Source organism: Parambassis ranga, chromosome 17 (genome assembly GCF_900634625.1).
Source record: "Parambassis ranga chromosome 17, fParRan2.1, whole genome shotgun sequence".
Taxonomy (NCBI): Eukaryota; Metazoa; Chordata; class Actinopteri; family Ambassidae; genus Parambassis; species Parambassis ranga.
In genome coordinates, this window is record NC_041037.1 from 3,956,528 (window position 1) to 3,982,665 (window position 26,138).

General features: G+C 42.4%; 2 protein-coding genes across 3 annotated transcripts in view; one reads left to right on the plus strand and one right to left on the minus strand.

Annotated features, from left to right (window-relative positions):
• The first annotated feature begins 1,118 nt into the window (after positions 1–1,118).
• Positions 1,119–16,018, plus strand: zzz3 (zinc finger, ZZ-type containing 3). 2 transcript variants are annotated; one of them, XM_028427853.1, is made up of 12 exons: positions 1,119–1,208; positions 5,675–7,436; positions 9,524–9,662; positions 10,156–10,303; positions 10,398–10,546; positions 11,218–11,289; positions 11,770–11,871; positions 12,285–12,380; positions 12,591–12,740; positions 13,861–13,995; positions 14,345–14,445; positions 14,811–16,018. In XM_028427853.1, exons 2-12 carry the CDS (start codon positions 5,740–5,742, stop codon positions 14,953–14,955), a joined length of 2,934 nt encoding a protein of 977 aa, XP_028283654.1. In that variant the 5' UTR covers positions 1,119–1,208; positions 5,675–5,739; the 3' UTR covers positions 14,956–16,018. The 2 variants fall into 2 exon arrangements, with proteins under 2 accessions (XP_028283654.1, XP_028283655.1); XM_028427854.1 differs by lacking the exon at positions 1,119–1,208 and adding an exon at positions 1,699–1,729.
• Positions 16,019–17,271: 1,253 nt separating this feature from the next.
• Positions 17,272–26,138, minus strand: part of ak5 (adenylate kinase 5) — a 57,956-nt gene continuing 49,089 nt past the window's right edge. Inside the window, exons 12-14 of the mRNA XM_028428396.1 lie at positions 19,034–19,150; positions 18,552–18,752; positions 17,272–17,935 (exon numbers count right to left, since the gene is read on the minus strand). Of these exons, the coding sequence (XP_028284197.1) occupies positions 17,867–17,935; positions 18,552–18,752; positions 19,034–19,150 (387 nt within the window). The 3' untranslated portion in view covers positions 17,272–17,866. The remainder of the gene's footprint in view (positions 17,936–18,551; positions 18,753–19,033; positions 19,151–26,138) is intronic.

Genomic DNA, 26,138 nt, shown 5'->3' on the forward strand with positions numbered 1-26,138 from the left:
ATGTTGTACAAATCTGTATAAAGAGCCCTTAAATTTCTATTAGCACTGTAGTATTCATGTGTCAGATTGTTTTTTTTTCTTTTCTTTTCAGAACCATATACATTTTGCGCAGCTAAAAATTCCACTGAATGCCATATTTCTTTTTTTTTTCTTGACCAAAAGGAGCACATATTGTATGTCCATGTGTGTCGGCTCACAAATACATTTTGCTGTAGATATAATCACACATTTTTTTCTTGTCGTAAGATGGATGGCAAGGAAAGGCAAAAAAATGTGACACTTAAAATATAAAAAGGTTATGAAGGGACTAATTGCTGACTAGTCTCAGGAATGATTCTTGTGTGTTTTGCACTGTTCCGTAGTCGACATGCACATTGGCATGCTCACGCTAATGTCTGGTTTGTATTTGAATGTGTACCAGTACTGATAGGATGTTGGGTCAAGATTCAGCACTTGGTTATTTATCAGCGGAGGGAGTGATTTATTATGATGTCAATAGACGTGTGTTTGTCGTAGAAAATATGTGGCAGGCAGCCTCTGTTAGGAATGCATGCTGTTAACACTTGATCACACTTTTAACATCACATGTATCTGCATGTAAATGCAAAGCTGCTCATAAAGATGTGCACGCAACCCGGATCTATCTTCACTAAACTGTACAAAAAAAAAAGCATATTGTAGTATGTAATCGGCATCATCATCATCATCAACATCAGCAGCAATCTAATTAATTAAAGGCATTATTTTTGTGTATGGGCATGGTGTTGCTAAATGTGTTGGCTGGTAGAATGCTGTACTCCAAGTTTTTGCATACGAGTAAGATCTATGATGATTTTTGCTGGCTGACACTATTAAAACTTGATGAAAACATGTTGAACACAGAGGCTCTTTGATTTTGTTGCTCTTGCCTGATTTGAGGAGGGTGGTGGTGGTGGGGATGTGGGGGGTGACAAACGTGGAGGGAATATATAAAAATAAAGTAAATTATACTGTGAATTGTCCGTCATAAGTGTGTCAATAAACAGTCATCAATTTGGCAAGGTGACATCGCGGGTGTGTGACAGATTGCACTGTTGGCAGAGGCAAAATGTACAGGATAGTGTTGCATTTTGACGAGAGCGGCTGAGTCTGCTCACACACACCCCGACTAGTTGACTGGATTGAAAACATGGCTGCGGCCGAACGTGCAGCAAATTTACGGAAGTGAGGTATGTGTAATTCTTGAGCTACAAAAAAAGCTGTTTAGAGTTGTGCCTCCAGTTTGGTGCGTGTAGTAGAGCAAAAGACAAAACCTGAGTTTATTAGCCCACCAAAAATGTGTGTGAGCGTCATTGCTGGCAGTACACAAATACATCGGCAAAGTTATGCGCGGAACAATCAGCTAGCTTGTCTAGCTAATATGAAGCTGCTGAGGCTAGCCGTGGCTGCTAACTGGTTACCAACTAATGTTATATAGCTTGGTTGCTAACCTGCTACTTATGTGTCTGCACGCAGCTTTAGAGATAAAAAAAAAATAAAAATCTCGGGGAGACACAATGTTAGCAGCGATTCCCTCCATCTGTGTACTGTATCATCAGTGGGGCTAACGTCTTGTATCAGTTGTCGAGCTAGCTAGCATGTGCCCGAAGCCAGTAATGTTTAATAGAGGGGCTACATTTGATATCGCCACGATTCTTTTCTGCACGGTGCACAGTTAACGGGGAAAACTAGCTGAGAAGATCTAGCGAAGGTAACGTTAGCCAACGGTGCTAACTAGTCGATCCCAACAGAAAATGGAATTCCGCTTGGTTAAATTGCAGTGCACTTGTTCGCTGAGTGTCACGGGGAGCGTGTAGGATTATGTTTTTAATTTTTCACTGGTGCAACAGTCTGCTAGGTCTGGTGTCTCAAGCGTTAATGATTTATATTTAGCCCGGAGAGCTAACGGTAAGTTAGTTTGCTAAGGTTAGCCTGCTAAACGGTATATGCTAGGTCAAGTAAGGGTTGCCTGGAAGTTGGAACCATGCTAATGTTTAGCTTGCTCTCCTCTGGCTCAGTGGATCAACTGGGTTGTTTTTTTGTGTGTTTTTTTTTTTTTTGCTTAAACGTGTGAGCGGAGTTTTAATCGTGAACTTTGGAGTTCACTTGCTGCAAACTAGCGCTAACTTAACCGGCGGCACGTGCTGCTGCAGTCTCGCTAGTTTAACAGCATCCTCGTGCCTCCCCAACTTTGTCGGCTCTGCGCTCGCGGCAGCTGATTAGCTGAGATGTTGGGATTTGAGCGATTCTCATCGGTATGTCCGCAAAGCAACGCTGCGCGGATTTTTTGTTGCCAGTAGGCCTTATGGAAGTGTTGAACTACAGGTCAGCAACAGAGGTGAACAGTCCAACAGCACGGTAAAACGGCACAAAGCTTGTTTATCACCAAATAAACGTCTCAAGTTAGCTTAGCTGCTCCACCAACAATAGCCCATCACATTTTGCTTGTAAGGTGTTTGTGTGTGTTTTGTTATGCATACTTGGAGCCTGATTATCTTTAATATGAAAGCAGTGTTTACTCTGTGATATAGCCAATGAGCTATATTACTCCAGGTCTGTGATAATAATAATAATAATAATAATAATAATAGAAATGCAGTCAAATCAGCACGTGTTAACATAACTTCACAACCAAACAAGCGCTGTAGAGAAGAACAGGAAGTGGTGGAAGGAGAGAGATTGTCCCACATGGGTTCTGTCTAGGTCGTTGAACCTGCTGATAAGATGCTCATCTACCCTTCAAATTCATGGTTAGTCTGTTTGTGTCTGTCAGTGTGCCGCCAAGTGACGTCTCACAACATTGGCTGTAAATTAGCAGGTGCTGAGAATTGAATAAAAACACTACAGTTGCTCTAAGGATTAGGGATTGTTTAATCTTACTTGTAGTTAATTTACACATATACATAGGGGCATATTGTACCATCATGTCTACCCTCTTATACCAAAGAGTAGAGCCTATGCAGTGTCTCCTCAGATGTTATGACCTTAGTGTTGCTGTGAATTATGACCACATCAGCGTTAGAATTGTTAATCTAATCTGATTTGTTTATAAATCCAGAAGCAAAAATTAACAATACTTTGTGTCACAGGAATATTATTTCCTGTCTATATCCTTGTGTGCTCTAAGTCAACTACTCTGAAGTCTATATATGTGTTAACGTTCAGTGTATGTAAGCTTTAGAAATGTGTTTATTTTAGTGCGCACTCCACAGCCATTGAGACCTCTTGTCATTTATGTGTTTAATGATTGTTCCTTCTGGAAAAAAAAAAGTTCTTCTCTCCTCCTTAGTAACAGTGCTGACTGGGAAATATGCAAGCCACTTGCACTCTTTATTTTACGACATTCCAGTCATTACATCTCTGCCAGGCACGTTTGACATTAGTTTTAGCTTCAGCTTTGCTATTTTAGCCAGATTTACAATGTAATAACGTGCTGCATACAGGTCAATGGGTGCAAAAGTTACTCGGCAGGCACCAGCGGCAGGCTTTATTATTCATTATTAATCAAGGCCTTCCCAGTTAAGCCAGCAACATGTTAATTGTTAGGACACAAAAGAAGACATGTAAGCAAATATTCCATGTAGTCATTCAGATCAGCTGTAACCCTAATTATTTTGATGTAGCGATTAGTTTTCGGGAGCAGGTCAGATGAGCTGGCTTAATTAGTTTTGTCGTGTTGAGTCTAAGGGTGAGTGCTCTGTCTGAATAACCCCCCCCCCTCTCTCTTTTTTATTTTATGCATGGACAAATCACATTAGCTTTCTCAGCTGGAGTCTTTAGTGGAGTGTGAGTAATGTGTGCATGTGGTAGTGCTTGTTCCAGGTGACTATTGCTTTAGACCCCCAAAGAATATGGTCTAAATGTGTTTGAGCCAGAGTAGCCTCGGGCTTTTGTGTTGCTGTGTTAGCATATTATAGGAAATGGGAGGGACTGTCCGAGTATAGCAAGAAGAGGCTTTTTAAATCAGCTTTGACAGAGGTCAGCCCACAGATTGATGTACTTGGAATTAATGTAAATGAGCATCTCGTCCACAATGCTAATTGATGCGTTGTTTCCCTTCAGTGGAACACTAGGACTGTGACTCATCTTTTGCAAAAGGACATTCAGTGAGCTCATCTCTGGCTGAATGTCACTTTAATACGACCTTTACTGTGGCACGTTTTTATTGTCCTCTGTGTGAGATTTATTGGTTGAACTGTGATCTAAAGAATACTTCACTGGCAAGTTTCCTGTGTGTGTGTGTGTCTCCCGGGAATGTTCTTGGGATTTAATTGTCTCAGAACCGGGGCAGGAACTTCATTGTGATCCTAAAATATCCCACGACTTTCATTAAGTACATGTTTACATGGACACAGATGACATGCATACTAAGGCTAATAGATGTTCAAGGCATTTCTTTTTACATGTTTTTTTTTGGACATAATATGGTGTCTGCAATAGACTTAAGCTCCAAACAGTGCTCAAACATTGTTCGTTATGCATTGTGTGAAGAGGCTAAAGATAAATATTTTAAAAACTAGTGCTGTATAAGTGCTAAAAGCTGCATTTGCGCTTGTGTTGGTAGTCTTGACAGCCAGCCATTGTTTGCTTATGTAAAGAATCAAAACACCACAAGTAAAGTTCTTATTACATGCATCTGCTGATTAGTAACCAAGTTTTGATGATTTTGCATCAAAGCTCTCTGTTATCTTTCCATAACTGATGAATGAGGTTAAAATAGCGTTCTTCATCTACAGAGCGAGTATGCAGAGTCCTCGTTGAGCCCTAAATGGAGTCAGGAAATTCTCTGTAATTTCCTTGTGTAGCATTATTCTTGAAGCAATAATTCTTTATTTGTTCTGATAAGTTTAGGAATGAGTGCAGCACGTTGACCCTCTGGCATACCTGTTCTAAAGAGATAAACAGCCTACCATGTGTGATGACAACCCATGTCTGCACAGCAGTGTTATCACAGTGGAATTGGATGTAAGAATGACTGTGTAGCTTCTGTGTCAGAAATCAGTCAACCAGTAAACTGCATTTTTTACTCAGGAAAAGCAGTAATCTCTGTGTGGAGAGAATAAATGGACCCCTGCTGTACGAGACATACACATTCTGCATTACGGCATCATTCTGGGGTTTTTAGGCAGATATTTCAGTTTATGTTTTTTTTATGACTAACCTAAATGAAAATGCCTGCTGAGTTGTGGTCATTGCTTTAGTTACAAAGCACATACAGATGAGTCTGTCCATTCAGGCTAAATAGGAGAGCTTATCTTACTGCTTCCTGTTTGTTTTCTGCCCATAAAAGATTCCTGACTGAGTTTTTAAATTTATTTCCCTTGTATGGACCTGGGATAAGACATCCAGTTAAGCCAGTGGACAGAAGGTGTTGCTTAGCTACAATGACAGAAGAAATCAATACCCCTCTGGTGTGAGCTGAGAAATGACCCAAGCAGTATTTAACAAAGGTCTTTTGGTAGGTGCTTTTGTTTGAGACACCACAGGGTGCTCTTATGCATTTATTTTTTAACACAGCTGGACCACAAAATGAATCAAACCCACACCCGTTGTAGGATTAAAGAACAGTGTAACAATTGAGCTGTAATTGTTGGCAGTTTACAGTCATTGTATTGTCTTGAAATAAAGTGCATGTGTGTTTGTCTGAATCTTGCAGGTGCCCACATTCTGCTGCAGAGGAGAGAGCACCAGGATGAGGAGACTGTAGGCACCCGCCGTAGTATGGCCGCGTCCCGTTCCTCGCGTGTCACAAGGTCATCAGTGGGGCTCAATGGATTGGATGAGAACTTTTGTGGTCGAACTCTCAGGAACCGCAGCATTGCCCAGCCAGAGGAGACCTTGGTGTCTCCATTACCCAGGGCCCGCTCGCCCAAGAAGAAGCAGGATGCCAAACAGGAATCGAAGCAGGACAACAAGCAGGAGTCAAAGCAGGACACCAAGGAAGACATCAAGCACGAGTCGAAACAGGAAAACAAGCAGGATTCTAAACAGGACACAAAGCAGGATGAGAAGCAGGACACTCACTTGCAAGATGGCCACCAACAGGCCTTGTTGCATGGAAAGCTAACTGACTCGAATGCTTCTCCAGCGGAGGCCAATCAGCTGACCACCTCTAGGAAGCGAGGTGTGTCCTGTTTAGAAAAAGACATTAGCCCAGAAAAGTCCGAGAACTGTGATAGAGGGAAGGGGGCGCGGGATGCTTCTCCTCAAATCAAAAGGGCCAAGCGGTGCTCTCGTTCTGGAGAGTCTCAGGGACAGGAGGAGGACCCTGAACTTCTCAAACCTGAAAGTCCAGTCTCTGTCCCAGAGCCCAGCAAGGACAATAGTTGTGAAGAATTAGCCAGCCAAAATTCTGCTAACACAGCTCCTGCCTCACCTATCCTCCGTAAACAGGAAGGTGAGCTGACCGAGGTGACGGCAGAGGATGGTCGGGTGGAGTGCGATGGGGCAGCTCAGCCCCCAAATGCTCACAAGGCCTCTAATGGACTCAGAGACAGTAAAGCAGAGGAATCTAGCACACTTACTGGAGAGCCTAGTGCAAATCCCACCTCTGTTGCTAACTTCCCGTCGCTGCTCAATGGCAGTCAGACTGGGGCTCCCTCATCCCCTGACCCCGCTGTGCCTTGTAGAAACTCTGTCCCTGAGCAGATGGAGGTCTCTGGCTCAGGGGAATCGCCAGCCTCATCTGCACCAGCATTTGAGAGTACTCCAGACGACCCTGTCCCTGAGTTGATAGTGGCCAAGGAGCAGGAGGTGGAGGAGGTAGAGGTTGATGTGGTTGGGGACTCATTGTGTCTGGCCCATGAGGAGCAGGTGACAGAAAGCGAGAGTGATACCAATGGGCGGCCAGTAACTCCAGTGCAGGAAGCTGCAGCCTCCACCTCCTCCCCTACCACTAACATGAACAGTAGTCCAATCAACAACAACAACAGCAACTCAGGAGAAACTACACCCCCACCAACATCATCCCCCTCCCCTACAGACCGGGGGTGTAGCCCTTCAATATCCAGCATGTCCCCTCCTTTCACAGAGCTCTATGAACACAGATACACCCTGCGGACTTCACCCAGGAGAGCTGCGTCTGGTGGCAAAGCCATCCCCTCCAAACCTAGCTCTCCTCCTAGAGACAATGGTCCCTTGAGGGAAGAGGGGGAGGTGGTAGTTGGGCTGGAGGAGGAGTGCCCTATGGTGGAGGAACCAGCTCCTTCAGACTCTGTTGGCCTTTCCAATGAGGAGCCTGTTTCTGTGGATCCTGGAGACAGGGCAGGTGGTGAGGATGTTGGTTCAGCAGAGGACAAAGAGGCTGAGTGCAGCAAGGAGCTGACACAGAGCCAGGCTGCAGAGGAGGAGGAGGAAGAGGAGGAGCCTGATGTGTATTACTTTGAGTCAGACCACCTGGCTCTTAAACACAACAAAGAGTATGTGAAACTCACCAGGGAATTTGCTCTAGTAACCTATTGTTGATGTAGTTCTCACACATGTTGATCACTACATTAGTGATCATTAAATTACTTCTGGTCTGTGGGTTTGAATGAACCAGAGATGGAGTTTGTTCTAAAAAGATTGTGATTTTTTAACCTAAAGTAAACGTTGGTTCCTTGTAAAATGTGCATTTCTGCACCATTCCCACATGGGCACAATGTTTAATTATCATCTTTTCTCAGTCATGGAGGAGTAGTGGTGAGCATCTAACAATAGCCACCGCCTTATTGTGGAGCTTTTACATGTTTCAACATTTAATTTACACCTTCAATCTGGTGCTGTAATTGTGTGAATTAACTGCCAAGTCAGTCTTCCCTAGCCCAAGGAGATTGGATGTTAAAATTACTGTGCTGATTGCTTCGGTTATCTCCTTTCTCAGTAAGATGGGTTGTTGTAGAGGAAATGGATTTCTCAGTGTCGACCTTTGTTCTTAGTTTTGTTGTTACTTGTCATGCAAGATGGGATGTTTATGTTGGTGGACAGGTCCCACACTGGCGCTCAGTCAGGCTCTGCTAACTGTGCTGTGGCAGGTCAGCTGATTTGTGAAGCATCTTCACAGGAGAAGGGCTCTTTAGGGGCTCGGATACCTCATCAGCTGAGGTCTCTCTGTCTTTGACACCAGTATTGGTAAATGTTTCAAATTCGGATAGTGGCTTAAGAGTAAGGTTTCTCTGCTCTTGTATTGCAGAGTAATTCTATCAAGTTTCTGTGACGTGCCAAGGTTTAGTTGTGCTGAGTAAGGACGTTTTGAAGGCTCCGATCAATGCAGCAGGGAGTCATTTTTAAGAGAAGCACGACAAGGCATTTTTGAGTTGCTGAATATAAAGAATTGACACAGGCGTGATTGATGATGTGTACATGGAAACATTTGCATGTTTGCATCAGTATTGAACAAAATGTTCTCTTGATCTTTTTCACATCAGGCAGGTCACAGGTCTTAATTATTAGGCATTAGCATTGCAACATTATCGTCCAGAGTGCAGCGTTTCATTTGGCACCAGTGTTTGTCAGTGGACCTCAGGCCCAGTAGGTGGCAATGCAACACCAGACTAGTCCCTGGACACTTGGAGAGAGTCCAGAGTGATGAGAAGCAGAGCCAAATCCTCCTTATTTCCCTAAAACAGATTAATTCACAGATAACTCTGTTAGCACCTCTGCTGCTTTGTTTTGCAGAGATCTTACGTTTGAATCAGGGTCACTCTGGAGCACACAGGAAGTGTGCGGCAGGTGCTTTGTTTATCACTATTGCAAAAAATGGTCTGCATTGATGCAGACTAGCTTCTGCAAGACAATTGTTCATCACAAACATGATGTTAAATACAGTTGACTCATCAGAGCGTTTTGCTTTTAGGACTTTGAAACCAGTGATAGCTGTTTAATAAATTGTGTCCTGTGCATTGATTTTCATTCATGTTGTGTTAGTGCAGATTGATCCACTCTGCTCCACTGAGCACCTGCGTTAGGTTATAGCTATGTAGGATGCTGTCACATTACTGTCGATTCCTCCAGTTCAGCTCACACTGTAAGGCATCTGAGTCAGTAATGTACTTAGTCATTGACAGCTCAGTTTGCAGTTCTCCTTGCCCCTGAGCTTTCCACTGCGAATGGAAAGGTCAGACTTTAACAGCGCTGAAAGCTCCTCAAGCGCAGCTCAAAACCCAAGTGTTTTGTTGCAAAGGTTTGGATTGTTGTTGTAAAAAGTCAGAGATGTGTGCAGTGTTGTAGCGTGTTGTTTCTTACCACTGCTACAGTCCCTGATGGGCTACATTATGAACAGGGTTATAAAAATGTTAGGTAGTTTTGCACGATTTCTAGCTGATGCAATAACACGTACGCATGTTATTTGTAGATAGGTAGAAAATAGTTCACGTGTCGCTGTTTATGTTCTCAGTGCCATGGTTGAATTATGCATGGTCTGTTGTCTAAAGTTTGATGCACTGCAGCATTGCAAGTGTCAGGTTAAATAATGTTGAGCAGTTCCCTATCCTCTACTCTTGTCTAACCTTGCTTCCCTTTGCATCAGTTATCAGAGACTGCTGCAGACCATTGGAGTTCTTGAGGCCCAGCGTACACAGGCCATCCTGGATCTGGAGACGTTGATGTGTCACCAGAGAGAGGCGCTAGCTGACCCCATCAGCTTTGTGGAGCAGCTGCAGGAAAGGGTAACAAAACATGGATACACTGAAGATAATACTATGTTACATAGCTGACATAAATATGCAAATTAGCCACGTACAGTTTAGCAGATTTATGAGCAAGTCAATGTGTTGCCTGCTGAAGAGGTGAAGAATCGAAGCTGTGGAGACAGAATAGACTGCATCAACTATTATTTTGGTGGAAAGAACATGGGAAAGTTTTCCAAGAACATTTTCTGATGTTCTCATTAAAATGAAACTCAACAATGAGGACAAACATTGCTAGCTCTGGGAAGTCTTAACACATTTTCACAGTTTTAAAACTCATTATAAAGGTAGGATTAATGTAATCGTATCCGTTTTCTTGGTGTAATTACTCTCCTGTCGGAAGAGATGTCGAGCCAGTGGTTTTAATGTTCTTGCCAAGGAGCAAATAAAAATGAAGGACAAAAAAGTATGTCTGTGATGGATAGTTTCGTTCATTCACCAGATTTTGCCTGCTTACTGTTGTGACCCACAGGTGAATCTGGGCCTGCCATGTCCTCAGCGCGTCGTCCAGCTCCCTGACATCGCCTGGGAGCAGTACACCTCAGGCCTTGGGGATTTTGAGCGAGAGTTCTGTGACAAGAAACGCAAAACTAGGCGGCTAAAGTTGATCTTTGATAAAGGTATGTATAAATCAGAATGGTTTGTGAATGTATGTAAGGTTCATTGATACTGATACTAATTTTGTGCTTCTTTTTTCTTTCTTGTTGTCAAAAGAAACACCAGAGCGACTCCTCTGTCATTCCACTTCAGGTTTGCCTCTCAGACCAAAAAGTCCCGTCGAGCCCAAGAAGGAAGGCGAATCCTCCACCATGTATTCCTCTCTACCCACCAGTGATGCCCTGGAGAACGGTCGGCAAACGCAGGTACGTCTCAGCATCCTGCACCGCACACGAGCCTCCTCTCCTGATATATCATTAGTGCAAATGCAGTGACATCTGTTTCTAACTGTAGCCGGTGAGTCACCAATCTCCTGCAGGTTCGCTTCACAAATCACCAGGTTATTATCATTTTACACCTCCTCCAACCTCATCTCCTTTATTTTTACTCCTCAGCAGTTAGGCATGCAGCACATGTGAGCACAAAAGACGGTATCTATGGAAACATGAAGAGAGTGCCACTCCCACCCCCATGATAGTGTCTTTTTCTAGGCTTCTGTAAAGTGTGTGTGTTTGCAGTGAGGTTTCAATTTTAATTGATTTGTCAAGATCAGACGCTGCAAAGAATTTAGTAAACACTCCCTTGATTATTTGGTTCTGACCCTGTTTATATTGTGGACGCACATTGTTTTTTTTCCAGACTACACTAGCTGAATTCTAACATTTCAGGTTTGTCAGTCGAAAGCTTTGCTGTTGTTCTCCGTCTTCCTGATGACATATCTCCACTCACATCTGACAGACAGGTTTCTGTCTCTCTGATGGATCTGCTGTGCTAGGGAGTTCATATGTATAAAGATCCCTTCAAACGGTAGTGTGCCCATTATTTTTGTCTTGTGTCAGTCTTTTAACACGCCTGTCACTCCTTTTGTTACTGACAGATGATCAGGGGGAGGATTTGTCACCCAAACAAGCCTGACACATTTAACCAGCTGTGGACGGTGGAAGAACAGGTTGGTCTGGAAGGTTTTTGCACTACATCTTCATATTTCATTTAATTCCTCAGGATAAGGCTGGGGAATGTTGTCATAAATAAACCTACACAACCACAACAGAAACACAAAACAAGCTTTTATGTCCCGATTTTATCATCACTATTTCTCTTCTTGACTTTTAGAAGAAATAACTTGGAGCTCTAATATAATAGGTTATACAACAATTCAGTAAAGAGCAGTTTAATGAACAGGAACATTACCTTCAGACAGTAAAACTGTTTTTCGAACAGGCTCAAAACATGTTTATTTCTGCTGTTTCCTTGGACATTTTAACATAGACTATGGAAATTGACTCTTCTGCTGCCTCAAGTGGCCACTAGAGGAACTGCAGTCAACTGGCATGTTAGATTCCTTTCTCTGCTTGGGGTTTGTGGCTTTGTTAAACACTCATGCACCAATGCAGTAAGAACGTTTCTTCTTTTTTTATGTGTTTTATAGAAAAAACTGGAGCAGCTGCTCGTTAAGTTTCCTCCTGAGGAAGTGGAGTCCAGAAGATGGCAGAAGATCGCTGACGAGCTGGGCAACCGCACAGCAAAACAGGTGAGGACTAGAATTAGGATAAACTAGGAAAAAACGTAGAATTCTTGTAGAAATACAAGCTCGTCCAGAATATGTGACTTTGCTCCTCTGACAATAATAAAAGGTGAGCTATCATGTCAAAGAAGCAGGGATGACCCAGGCATTTTATCACTTGTATGTAAACCAGTTTTCTGCTCCTTGCGCTTGGTTTTGATTACCCTGACAGACCTTCTGTCCTCGCTATAGTAACAAAGCGAAACAAACAAATTTAAATCGCAGGCGTGTAAAACTGTCAGTGTTGAAATGCAGACTGACATTAACTGCACTCCCTGCCAGTAGCTGGATGCGACATGTGCCTGACCTCAATTACTTGAAGCAGCTGTTCCTCAGTTGGAAATGATTAACACCGCCATTTTCCTGTTAAAACATTCCAGGTTGCCAGTAGGGTTCAAAAGTACTTCATCAAACTGACAAAAGCTGGTATCCCTGTGCCTGGAAGGACACCCAACTTGTGCATGTACACTAAAAAGGTAACTGCCACTCATTTAACAACACATTTAACCACACCGAATGACTGATGCTATGTAAACTAATCGATATACTGTATCTATTAATAATAAATTCAGTTAATTTGACAATGAATCAACTTTCATTGAATACAGGAATAGATGTAGACATACATATGTGTTGAGTTATATTTGAGTAAGATGCTGATACGGCTCCTCCTGTTTGATCTCCAGGCATCCAGTAAGAGGCAGCACCACCTCAACAAGCACCTGTACCGGCCGTCTACCTTTCTGACCTCGTATGAGCCTCCAGTCTTCATGGACGATGATGATGAGCGCTCGGCGTATTACCACAGCATGCAGGAACCTTCAGCTGATGATTCGGTCAGTCCTTTGTCATGTCTTTCACTTCATGAAAGCCTCATAAATGTCTTCTTGCACACGCACAGCTTCCATTTTTTTGTCCTGAGAGATGATCTAGTATCTGATCCCATTCCCCTGATCCTTTTTTTGTGTCACTGATCACCAGCCAGACTGTGCACTTAGCCGCTTAATTAAGATAATCACAAGCTCACATCTCCTCTTACTGTCCACAGTCTTAGCCTCCACTCCGTGTGTACGCAGTGACCTGTGACATAACTGGTAAAAGCTTTATGTTATATATCGTTGGGTGCTTGTTTTCCTCCTGGCTGGTTAATTTAAATCCATTACAGATGAAGCATAGTCACGGCAACTGTGCAACCACATAGTCGCTCGTGTACTTTTACAGCTTCACTGCAACACCTTTGGATGAAATGAACCATTTGGCCCTTTGATTATTTTTGCCACTCCAATCATGGCAGCTTGTACTGTTGTAAGTGGCTGAATCAGAGAAGGGGAGAGGGTGGCCTGACCAGCCTCGCCTCTTTTTTTTCATTCCAACTGCGCAACTCCTGATGCTCGCCATCATCCAAGCGCTGACATTTCTTTCTGTCCCCTTTGATGGCAGTAACCTTTAAGTAAAACCAGGTCGCCGTGCCCTGCTGAGAACACAGGCGGCCGTCTCGATCAGCACGTTAACTAAATCTCTGACCCCAAATGTATGAAGTGAAGTCACAAAGTTAGTGCCAGCATGGGCCATAATAATTTCTCACTTCCCCAGTTTGTCCCTCACTTCCACCGTGTTTAAAGGAAGGAATCAAAGTCTGGCCGTCATCAGCTTAGCTGGCCAAGACCTAAAATAGAAGGTGGACGATGGTGTAGACTGGCAGTAGCAAACATCCAGTATCTTTGTGAAGGACAAGGCCTTCACTCATGTACTTTCGACTGAAAGACAACACTGCTTTCCAAACAGAATTAAAACCTGCACTATAGATACGTTGCTCATGTTCAGCTAAATTTAAACTGATCAATATTGGCTGCTGATTTGTCTACATTGTATAAACCATCCAGAGAATATCATGTAGCAATGATTTGTCTGCATGTCCTAAACCTTATCTTTCTGTGTCTGTTTGTCTTCCCGAAGGATGAGGAGAGCATACCTGTGGAGTTGAGAAATTTGCCAGAGTACAAAGAGCTTTTAGAGCTGAAGCGTCTGAAAAAACAGAAGCTCCAGGAGATCCAGGAGGATAAGGTCATCATGCGGCATGTAGGCTTCAAGGTGGGGTCTTCACACTTCTGCACATCATAAAAGCTGACAACATGTGGCTGTTTTGCACATTATACACTCAATTCACAGTGTGTTAATCATCACATAAAAAAAGTAGAAACTTTTAATCTTAAGCAGTTCCTGTGCCTCTATGAAAACAGCAAAGTTATGGCTACAAGTACAGAGAAAGTCTTTTGTTCAGGATACCACAGTTGAAAAGCCTTCAATACACAACATGAAAATAAAAACCTGAAATTCTTTGAAAATGGATTTGTACAGAGATTTAAGTAAATTGGAACTAGCTTCGTTCTACTGCTATTGTGTGACGCAGACATTGTATATTTGTGTTTGCTTTGTACAGTGTGACGTCTGCAGCATGGAGCCCATCCTGGGAGTGCGGTGGCACTGTCAGGATTGTCCGCCAGACAACTCGGTCGACTTCTGCTCCAACTGCTCCGACTGGTGAGAACCTCCACCTCCATTACTTAAAATTGCCACACAGCAGAGAATTATTCATTGGGACTGAAGAGCGTGACGTACATCAGTAAATGATATTTTAATGTCCGATAACCAAACACACAATTAAAACCAGTGATGTGAATAATAATAGTAATATGGTTGTTATATTATCCTGCTACAATTGGACCTGTCAGTGTATAGGATTAATTAGACAGCAAGTAAACAGTAAACAGACTTTTAGAAGTGATTGAAGCAAGAAGATGGAGCAAGTAAGAGATGATAATAGTGTGATGGTCATGTCCCCCCAGTTTACTGTCTCCATACCTTGCCTCTTACATGACCTAACATTTTCCCATCTCATCTTTCAGTTTGTTCAAGACAGAGACTCACAAGCCTACACACCACCTGGAACCGGTGTACCAGGCGGAAACCTTTCTGGACAGGGACTACTGCCTGCCGCAGAGTACAGGCTACAACTACCTGGACCCTAACTACTTCCCAGCCAACAGATGACAGGGTCCCAGGTGCCCTTAGCTCCAGGCTCTTTCCACATATCCCACAGGCCACTCTGTGCATGGCTCCATCCTCTAAGTCCAAGATAACCGCTTAACCCGCCACCAGGCAGGAAGGCCAGCAAGGCAGGCAGACAGCCAGGGGGCCTCAGAGCAGACCTCAGTGCTGCTGGTGGGGTGGCTGTTGGAAACTGACCTCCCTGACTTGAGCAAAGGGCGGCCATGTTGGTTCTTCACAAATAATAGGGGGGGGGACCCCGCTCCACCTCAGCCAGGTTATTCACCGGATCTGTGATTTGAAACGACACACTATTTTTAAAAACAAAAAAACAAACAAACAGAAGGCACACGACATTCCTGAGCTCTGTGACTCCAGGAGGGCTGTCCCTGTTCCCCTCTCCCCCCCCCCTCTGCCCTCCAGTTACCTCCCTGTGCTGCTTCAAAACTGGAAAATTGATGATCAGTCTGGTGAAGCGCCACCTAATGGAGACGTGTGGTCGACCAGCATGTCATAGTGGACTGTGAAGTCATCAACTGAGGTGGTTTGTATGTGTGTACGTGGTCTCCGTGTTATGCAAGAGTGAACAATGTTCTATCTGTAGTTGGAGTATTTATAAGTCGCAGCGCCCTCAGTGGGAGTTTGGGGCGCCGCGGGAGAAGTCAGGCAGACACTGCAGTTGAGGCCGGTGTGTTTTCTTTTCGTTTTTTTGTTGTTTGGGCTGCAGACTGTAGGAAGTTCTGCTCATCAGACCTGTATGTGTTCAACAGGGTGGTGCGCCATGTTGTTAGCATGGAGCCATCCCTACCACTGTCACACAACGCTGCTCTTTTACCCCTCACACACATTCATCCTTTCCCTTTGCTCTCACTACTAAAACATGTCTAACAAAGGAAGCACTACAGCATAGAGAGCAAACGTCTCTGAAGGCAGGCAAATCAAAACACAAGACTGTTTTTGTTTTCTTTTCCTCCCCCAGTGTGTGCTGTTGTTAATCATGTTGAGTGTAACAGTATATGGTGAAAAGTGAAAAGTAGCCAGCGCTAGTTGCTGTGTGCCATTTTTTAAAAAAAATCATCATTTTTTTTGTTTTTTAAGGGGAGAGGGTTCCAGATCCTGGCCACATCTTCTCCCCTCCTGCGTGGCTCCATTGACCCACACTGTCCCACATTATTGATCCAGTCTTCATGCCTCTAGATCTTTAATTTTTGCAGTCCACTTTAAAGGTCCATTTAAAAGATTGTATTTTTATTAATCTATTTAAAAAAAAAAAAAATAAATGATTGAGGTAGTGGCTGGTGCCTCCACAGTGGAACAACCCACACAGTTTTATACACATAGATTTTGTTGTGCTTGAGTAGACACCATTTTGTATGGTTTTCGTCTCCTTCCCTCACCCCCTATGCCCTGCTTCAATATCTGTGTATAACAGTCTGTTCTTATGTAAAAAAATAAAATAAAAATAATGTAAAAAAAAAAAAAAATGCTAGAGGAGAACCGTGGAAATAAAAGTATGTGAAAATGGTGTTTCTACATCTGTGGTGCATGTATTATTATCATTATTATTCAAGGTCACAGGGTTTAGGTTATGCTTCAGGTTTAGTCACCTTGTCCGAGCAAAAGTTCAAATGGTTGGGTCTATCTACTTTTTAGGGATTTGTTTTATATTGTCACCTAAATGTCTCCAGGTTTTATACCTCAGTCCTTTAGTCCTGAGATAAAAAACAGTACGGTAATTTGGACGTAAAGCAGTGTTGTAGAGCTGTTCGGGCGATTATTGAGGTTCTGCAAAGTACAATCCAAAAGGTATTTCAGGCGATGAAACAGAATCTGTATAACTTTGATTATCCTCATTAATGCAGAATTTTATATATAGCGGTTATACAACAGTATGTACAGCCATGCACAGAAACTTTTTAAAGACAGTTCTTCAGAATATTAGTATGACGGGTCACGTTGTGCAGCATTGTATTAGTGGCTCTGCTGTAAACAGATGCTAAACAGTAGTCCATTAAAAACATTTCACTTTCAAACCTACAGCTAGAAGAAATCTTCCAGTACATATAGATCTTTATTTACATTTTTGATGTTCGAAATAAATGTTCGAAAAAAGATCATTTAGACTTAAATTCTAACATTCAGATGATTTTTTTTTAACCTTACTACAATTTCAATATTGGAGCGAAGGACCTTTTTTCTCTCCTATCCCTCTCCTTTTTGATGCAGTCTTCTCACCAGTAGATGGGGCTATCAGCTCACAACACACACCGGACCAAAGCACAGACGCACACCTTTTAGTAAATGCACTGGCTTTTATTGAATGTTAAATACCAGACTGAAACAAGCACCTGTACGATGAGCTCAGAAACATACAAATGCTAATACTCTTACTTCATTTCTGCTCTTCAGCTGATGCACAAAAGGCAGTTAAGCTTAACTGTGATTTTTGCATGCTTGTTAGTTACAATATAAAGCATCATGGTGCTGCTGTGCGTGAGAGCATGAACATGCCCTGACGTCTCCGCTCTGTGGCAGAATAAAACGATGAAGACTTCACATCCTGCATGCTCTCAGTCACAGCAGGACATGCTGTTTCGTCAGAACGGTTAACCGCCTCGGTCCGGCAGTTGGCAACATTATGTGGAGGTTGACGTGAGAAAGAGAAACAATGAAGCAGAATGTGACAACCAGGCGCTTTGTCAGAGTCAGAAGCAGAAGGTGCAGGTAGGACATGCATACCACTGGAATTCAATGAGCATATATTGTATGTCTGGTGCAGGTGTGAGGTGATGTAGGCGAGTCTCCTTGGTGGTGGTGGTGGTGGGTGGGAGGGGTTGATGGGAAAGAGAATCACAGGTGGGCCTCCTGGATGGACAGTTTGGGAGGTGGGTGGGTGGGCGGGTGGGTTGAGTTGTTAGATGTTGGACTCCATCGAATGGCAGATCTGTGCGAACACTTCCTCCGGTGACCTCTCGCCGTCAATCTGCAGACAGAGACGACAAAGCAGCTCAGATGAGGCCTTTACAGCAGACTGCTGACCTCAATACCTGTTCTGGCATTTAAGCACACACACACACACACACACAGTGCAGCACCTGATGTGGCATTTAAACGTTGAAACAGTGAGTTTCTTTTTTTTAAAGGGACAGAAAGTCTGTGATTTTACTACAAATCTGATCCTGAAGGTGACGTCTTTCAGCAAAAATGTACTGTTACTGAAGAAGCCAGTCAGGTGATCAGATAACCAGCAGACACCATGAAGCAGTTATTGGAAGTGAAGCAGGAAGTCTGACTGAGTCTTATAGAAAAAGTGAACAAGTGGATATCATCAGACAAAAATCGCAGCTTTCTGAACTTAAAATATTAATTATTAATGTCTGATTCTTTGTTAAAGTGTAGATTTAAAGTTTATAAAACAACACTGTATACTGTGTCAGAAAGTCATTTTAATGCATAAACCTCCTCATGAATCCAAAACTGATTTGTGGCCGAAATGTGTTCATACGTTCATGTGAAACAAAATGGATTTCAGTTCCCATTCCTCTGATCCTCAGTAGGACATGTAACCTTTAACCTCGTAACAGCAGACGTCCTGTTACCGTGTGCAGAAGCCTCTTGCGTTCATAGTGAGCCGCCACCTCCTGGCTGTCGCTGCAGAAGCTCGCAGCCCTCCTGCACAGGACGCCGTCTCTGTCTGAGGATTGATGGAAGCTGGAGGTGGATCTGCTGCGACACCGCAGACGGCTGGACATGGTGTCGGGTGAGCAGTTCAGCAGGAGCACCGCACTGGGTTCTCCCACCTGACACATACAGCAGAAGAAGAGAGAGAGGTTGGAGCAGTGATTGCACTTTTACTTTACACATGATGACACTCTGCACCTCTGTGACACTTTCCCCACTCTGTCACTGTTTTTTTTTTGCATCCATGTGTCCACATCTAATTAACATTTATCACACTGATGTCAGCGCTGCACCACTCTCCTGTCTCCTTCTCTTTGATCCTGCTGGAAGTTTGGCGGGCTTTCATCGTCTTTTATTCATGTTTTCTGACCACATGCCTGCATCAGTCTGGCGCTCTGACCTTGGCCTCGTACTCCTCCGCTTGTCTCAGGTCTCTTGGGAAGCCGCTGATCACAAGACCTTTCCCATGTCGTACCGAAGACGCCACCGTGTCACACAGGAGCTCCATCACTATGTCCTGCAGATCACACACATAAAGAACCATGTAAACATCACAATGAAGGCTCAACATACACTAAATCACTGGAACAAGACATGTAGAGTGATGACAAAATGACAAACCACAGCCAAGCATAGTATTATAACTTACAACATCCTATGTGATTTAACAGAATATGCTTATAAAAAGCATTATGTATGAAGCTGTTGATGTTTCTTTAACATATTCCAGAATACTGATGAAGAAGAGAGAGCATGGTTTTAACTCAGTAGAATATCATCTACATACATGATCTCATTTCTAAGTAGGTCATCTCAGTTTGCCTGCTAATGAGTTTTTCTGTGATGAATACAAATGAAAAGCTTCATAAAAATCAACAAATGGTCAAATATAATAAATAAAATTTCCATCCTTTAAATATTGGACATATTAAACATATTATTTAAAACCTAAAATGTTTAGGCTGACATTACAAAGCCTCAGTAAATGTGTTTGTTATGGGTGTAAAATCTGAGAAATTCAATTTGTATTAATTGTATATTGTATTATATTAATGCTATACATACTTATGGTTGTGGTCATTATGAGCCACAGGTGAAAAAACACTGGATTATTTAGTCGTATTTAAATTTATGTAAAGTATTCCCTCCGACTATTCTCGACGTCCAAACTCCAGTCCAGTAGGTGGCGGTAAATGCACCTTAAATTGGTTGCCAACCGCCAGCTAAACTCCTAAAAGAAGAAGAAGAAGAAGAAGAAGAGCCACAGGTGTGTGCTAGCTCCACCCAAACACCTCCGTTTAGACTACCTGTATTAGCCGGGAGTTTCAAAATGGTGACCGAGCTTTAAAGCTGCTCTTGAACACATCATCTCTTGGTGAGTCGCAGAGTTTGTCTGCCTACAGTCCTATTTGTAGCTACGCTAATGAGCTAGCTCTACAGTGAAGGCCCTCAAAACAACATACATTCTATTTATATCCCCAACCACCTGTCAGTTTGTGCTAATGAAGCTAACAAACACATTTTTTGTAAACAAACAAAAAACTAACAGCGCTATCATGTTGCTTCAGGGGAGGATTTTGTGGAGTAAACAGTCAGGTCTTGTTGTTTTATCTGTCAGCAGAGACGCATCTGTTGACTACTCTCAATATTAGCTTCAAACAGGAAGCTATATTAGCATGGAGCTAACACCTCCCAGAGGCTTCACCCTGCAACTCTGCTCTCCTTGTGTCTGATTTAGAGGATGATTGTGTGGATTATTTCTCTCCGTTGTGTTTTTATGGTTATTTCTCTTGGCATTGTGATGTTGTTGTAAAGTTTATTAATCATCTGGTTGTTTGGCTTGTGTGTATTTTGTGGCACAGCATCATGTTGTTGGTCAGTTTGTGTAGTCTCACCTCAGACCTGTGTGTTTGCATGTAATTATTCCTCTGTATTATTGGTTTGTGTTGCACTTAGAACAGCAATAGGCTGCCATTCACACTGCAGATATAATTCAGGTTTATGTAACTGCTGACTACACGATAATATATCACAATTACAGCTGCTGCTGGATTTAGCTGCGTGTTTATCTGCTGTTTACCATATTAAGAGGAAGTCATTTATATCTGAGCCTAATATGAAGCCTTCAGTTGCCATTTTGCTGCGCTTCTGCTGCTTCTTCACACACTGTAGACCATAATATTACCTTAATATTGAATCAGATGGTGAGCAGAGGGTTAAAACCTTCATGAAGTGAGTATCCGCTGCATTAGACCTGGCCTAATATAACCTGTCAACTGGGATTAAAGTACAGTAGATTAGCATGGAAAAAGGAGAATATTCAGTGTTTGGATAAACTACTGTTCTCTGTAATCTGATTAACATCCAGCTGTTTGCACCTAGAAGCCAATAATGAATGCACATTTAGGTCAGGAAAGGTAACTTGCAGATAGTATCACATTATATTTGTATCTCAGTGGATGTGGTGTATTTTTTTTGAACTAGCTGTATGTCATGTTTGTTGTCACGATCAATCATTTCTGTTTTCAGCTTTGTTTCTGTATCCTTCTCTTCTTTTAAGACGTGAAGATGTGAAGAATTTATATAATTGAATACATAAATAGAGCTGACTGTATATTTAAAACGATCCAGAACTATTGATCCCAGATAACGTTCTGTCAGCTGCTGAATGCTCTCTTCGATAAGCGCCTGAGCACCATGATTAAGATTGATGTTAAATTCTGCCTGAAAGATAAGACCGACCCTCTTCCTGTTTGTTTCCTTCACTGACTTCTCGTTGATGTGGTGATGTGAACACACAGGAAGGATGATTGTGGTATTTCAGGATGTTTATTCTCTGCAGCCTGTTCGGAGACCCTGAACTGACAACAGATGCACCTCCACCTTGGGAGGTGAACCTCTAAATATGCAGACTTACAGCACACACATGCAGGCAGACAGGGTACGTTAAATTGCTCCCTCTGTGTTGCCAGGCAACAGTACAGTAACACTTTACAAAGTCAAACTCTCCCAGTATCGTTTTGACAGTTTTACACTCACCGGTGAGCCACATATGGCGGCGTTATGTATCTGAAACCTCGGATGTGGGTGATTTTTTTGCGTCAGCGAGGCTTTTGTTGTAAACCTGTAGAGGTGCACTTCAGTAATCCCAGTGTGGGATTATTCATCCTTCTTTTAAATCACTCTCTTTCTCTCGCTGTCTCACTCATACAGCATTAAAAAAAATGCATTTCACAGAGCTCATGTTGGGGAAACACATGGGACACGACCTTAATGTGCAATAAGAAGCTTAGACAGCTGAGCCGTGCTTTAAAGCCGGCGGGTTTTTCCAAAGTTAAAGTAAATCTGTGCGTCAGCAGCACTTTTTTTTTTTTTTTTTTTTTATTAATCTTGCAATGATGCAAAGTCTGAATATTTCTGATCCTCTTGTGGTTGTTGTTGGTGTTCTTTTCAAGAGGCAGTAAAAAGTGCACGTTTCTTTGTCCCAATAAATGTTTTAATCTCAGTTAACAGTTCTTTTATAGTCATAAAACACAAACAAATCCAATTCACCTTCAAAGAATATAACTTGTTATAAAGTCAGTTATGTAAATAATAGATAGGGGAGCAGTGGCTCAGTGGTAGAGCAGGGTTGTCCAATAACCAGAAGGTTGGTCGATCCCAACTCCTTCCTAGTCGTTGTTGTGTGTCCTTGGGCAAGGCACTTTACCTGCTTTGCCCCCAGTGCACTCACTGGTGTGTGGCGCTCTTTGCTGGGCAGCCTTAAGCAATTTCCCTGATGGGATAATTAAAGTATTTTAAAAATTCAGATGGACAGAAAGATTCATTGTTTTGGTATGAAATGAATCGTTTTCATAATTGCTAAAAGCAGGTATAAAATTCTTGTTTTTGTCATGTGAGGAAGGAAACTCTTCTTTTCTGTCAGTCATTTTAAGACCTTGTAAAGTGATTGGACGTTATTCTTTAAATGTTTTAATCATTTTTTTCCCCACAGTGATTCTGCTTTTGCAGCTTTGAGCTTGACTCTACCTGTTGTGGCTGTTTGCTGCCACTTGATGGCACTATCAGAAATATGTGGACCAACTGGATCCTTGTTTGTGTTGCTGTTGCTGTTGCTGGTATTTTCGCTTTGGTAAATCCCTGATAATTGCAGCCATTTTAAATTAAACTGATTTAAATTATTTAATGGAAAACTCGTATAAATAGGTTTTTTTTTTTTTTACTCGGGATGTCGCTGAGTGTGTTTGCTGACACAAGACAAATGTCTATTCACTAAAACCCGGCAAACCTAAAAGACATTTTTGCCAAAGTTTTCTTTCATTACTGCAGTTCGATCGATCTGCAGCCTTGTGGCTTGAAGCCCAGAGGAAAAAAAAAGCTGTGCTGCAGACTAAGTATAGTAGCAAGAAATCCAGCAGAAACATTATTCTTTGTGAACCACTCATTGTGTTCATAGTAATGAAGGTCACACAGTATGACAGACTTGTTTATGAGACCACAGAGACTCGTTGTGTGCTTTGCATTCACAGCTTTTCACAGCGTATTGAAAGTAGGGATGGGGCCGATCCGATCCAGTATCGGTATCGGGTTCCGATACCAGCTTAATTAACGGATTGGAAATTTCCGATCCAACCTGGAGAAATTTCCGATCCAGAGTTAATGACTCACAAGTGATCCCGGGCTAGGTGACGTGTCTGTGCTCCAATGAGACACTGACAGAGATGACACGCCTCCTTTAAGGAAATCCTCTGCAGTTTGCAAGTAGCAGTTTAAGCATTGAGCGCCATACAACATGTCCGCTGTGTGGAAATATTTTACGGTCGAAACGCCACAAAGTAAGACAGCAACGTGCAATGTTTGCAAAGCCATCGTTCCGAGAGGTGGAACCTCCGTTGCGACGTTCAACACTACAAATATAATTAAACACCTGAAAAAGCACCACTCGAGAGAGCACGAGGACTTTTTAACCAGGGGGCAGAAAGAAGAGAAGAGCCGCCAAGAATCACTTCTGGAATCATTCAAAAGGCAAAATAAACTTCCAGCAGACAACGTAAAAGCCAAAGGGATTACAGAGAAGTTGCTCAACTTCATCGTACTTGATGACCAACCCTTATCAGTGGTGGAAAACGAGGGGTTTCGCAGCCTGATTGAACACTTGCAGCCCAGGTATAGTTTACCGTCCAGGAGATATTTGTCAGAGACGGCGCTACCTGAACTGTACAACAGAGTGTCAACCAAGTTAGCCGATAAGCTAAAAGGAGTTCCAGCCCTGAGCTTTACCACAGATATTTGGACTTCAGATGTCTGCCCAATGTCACTGATAAGTCTCACAGTGCATTGGGTTGATTCAGATACACATAGAATTTAAATAAATATCCATTTAAACCCTTAAAGTTGCATATTTGTTTTCAGGATGGGATTTCTGCCGTTTTCTAACCTCATACTTACCTCAAGTTGCTTTTTGGAGAGAAGTTTATTACAGCCTCGTAAAATCAACAATAATGATAATAATCATAGTGATATAAAAGCAAATAGAGCTATGGTATCGGAATACTATCGGTATCGGCAGATATCCAAATTCAGGTATCGGAATCGGATCGAAAGTGAAAAAATGTGGATCGGTGCATCCCTAATTGAAAGTAGGAAAATGTTTTAACATTTTCTCATAGCCAATATCTGTGACTCACTCGGATCGAATACACATCATCCCAGCTCAACACACTCACACACACACATATAACCCTTTGAACATGTGAAGCCCGGATGGTGGTGTGTGAGTGATGGATAGTGTGTGTTTTGATGTGAAATGTCACCGACTGGCAGTTCAGGTCAATTAAAAAAAAAAGCTCCCCGGCAACCACGGTATGTTACTGAGGATTAATAATCACCCACAGCAAAATGCATCACTGCTCGTAATCTCTGCAGTCATAATGAGAGATGTGGATGCAAGAAATGAGGCCAGGGAGCCAAACTATTTGTCACCTCCACCTGCTACGTTTATAATGTGATTTAAGTCTCATTTGGACAGTATTAATATCTCGGGGGATGCTGAGCATTAAAACATTTGCTCTGCTTGTTCATTACTTACAGGAGGAAGCTGAATATTGAGCCAGAACAGCCTCTGATGTTGGTCATTGGGGGATTGATCTGATGTTTAATTAAAGGAAAACTTCTTCTTTTTTTTATCAGTTTTGTATGAATTCAAAATTAATAGAATAGTAGAATAATAAATATTATATAAGCTTATGTGGACCAAAAAGTGCTGGATACAAATCTCGATCCCAAAAAGGAAGTGGAAAAAGCACAACATTAGTCCTGGAGTTCCACAAGGGTTCATGTTTACATCACTGTCAGTTTGAAATGCAGCCAATAAACAGCGTTGTAGAATTTTGCTTTACATCGCCAGTTATGAGTCTGTATGGGCTCTTTATCTCAGCGTTGGCTGCAGGATGGAAGTGCAGTATGTTTAATGACTTGAGTTGACCCCCCTGTGAAGATGAGCATGTTTTCTGTCCTGTTCCTCTGAGACAGTTTGAACATGTAGATAATGTATCTGGTTTACACATTCTGTCTGTTTCCTCCTCGTATATATATATTCTCGTCCAGCTGTGTCTGGTAAGCCGTGTACAGATGTGACATCCCCGTGAAAGCTCTTCTTGACTGTATAGTAACAGTATATCAGTATTTTCCCTCTATGCTTTGCTTTGAGCCCTTCAGCATCTTCAGAACTTCAGAACTTTGTCTTCAAGCTTTATAAAACAATCATCTGTAAGATCTTGATTATTATTTAGTTGAGTCACTTCTCTGCTTGTAGCTGTCAGGGTTTTTGCAGTAGTCCTCCCACAGATCACCTGTCAGTCATACAGTGTAGGCAGTGCTGCTGTGACATCTTTTTATGCTTTGAGTTTTCTCCTCAGCCTCTTTGGTATGTTGCTGCTCTTACTGTATAAAATCTTATGTTAAAAACAAGCCACTTGCACAGATAATCCTCAGGTATACAAGTATCTGTTAGAGCTGCTGTTAAAAGGCAAAATGTGTCCCTGAATGTGTAAAGGGTTGCTAATCAGTACTCAAGAACTATTTCTTATGCTTTATTTTTCGACAGTGTGAAGCTGTGAGGATTTACGACATCACATCTGTTACCTTATCATGTCTGAGCACCCAGAGCGCAACCCAAAGGCGATAAGCTGTTTGAAAATGACTGTTACTGCATTTCATAGTGCAGAAGCCACTAGTCCCAGTCTGCTGTACTGCAACATAGATGGAGGAGCCCAGCTTTACCAGAGGTTACAGTAGTGATGCCAATTTAAGGACGATGGAAATGAATAGTGTTTATGTGGTACTTTGTAGGTTTGCCTTATAAAATGTGTTTTCCATGAACATGTGCTTTGTGCGCAACGTCCATAAACTCAATGTAAAGTTGGATGAAGCTTCCTGAAGCTTAGTGCGTCAGCTCGGCTAATTCAGAAATGGGCAAAGAGGAAAGGAGTGCTGTTAGGTTAGGC

Excerpts from the sequence above, each read along its gene's own strand:
- zzz3 (XM_028427853.1), top strand. The coding sequence starts at position 5,740 with ATGGCCGCGTCCCGTTCCTCGCGTGTCACAAGGTCATCAGTGGGGCTC. Across the intron at positions 13,996-14,344 it reads TGCGGCATGTAGGCTTCAAG|TGTGACGTCTGCAGCATGGA; the intron begins GTGGGGTCTTCA and ends TGCTTTGTACAG. Across the intron at positions 14,446-14,810 it reads TGCTCCAACTGCTCCGACTG|TTTGTTCAAGACAGAGACTC; the intron begins GTGAGAACCTCC and ends CTCATCTTTCAG.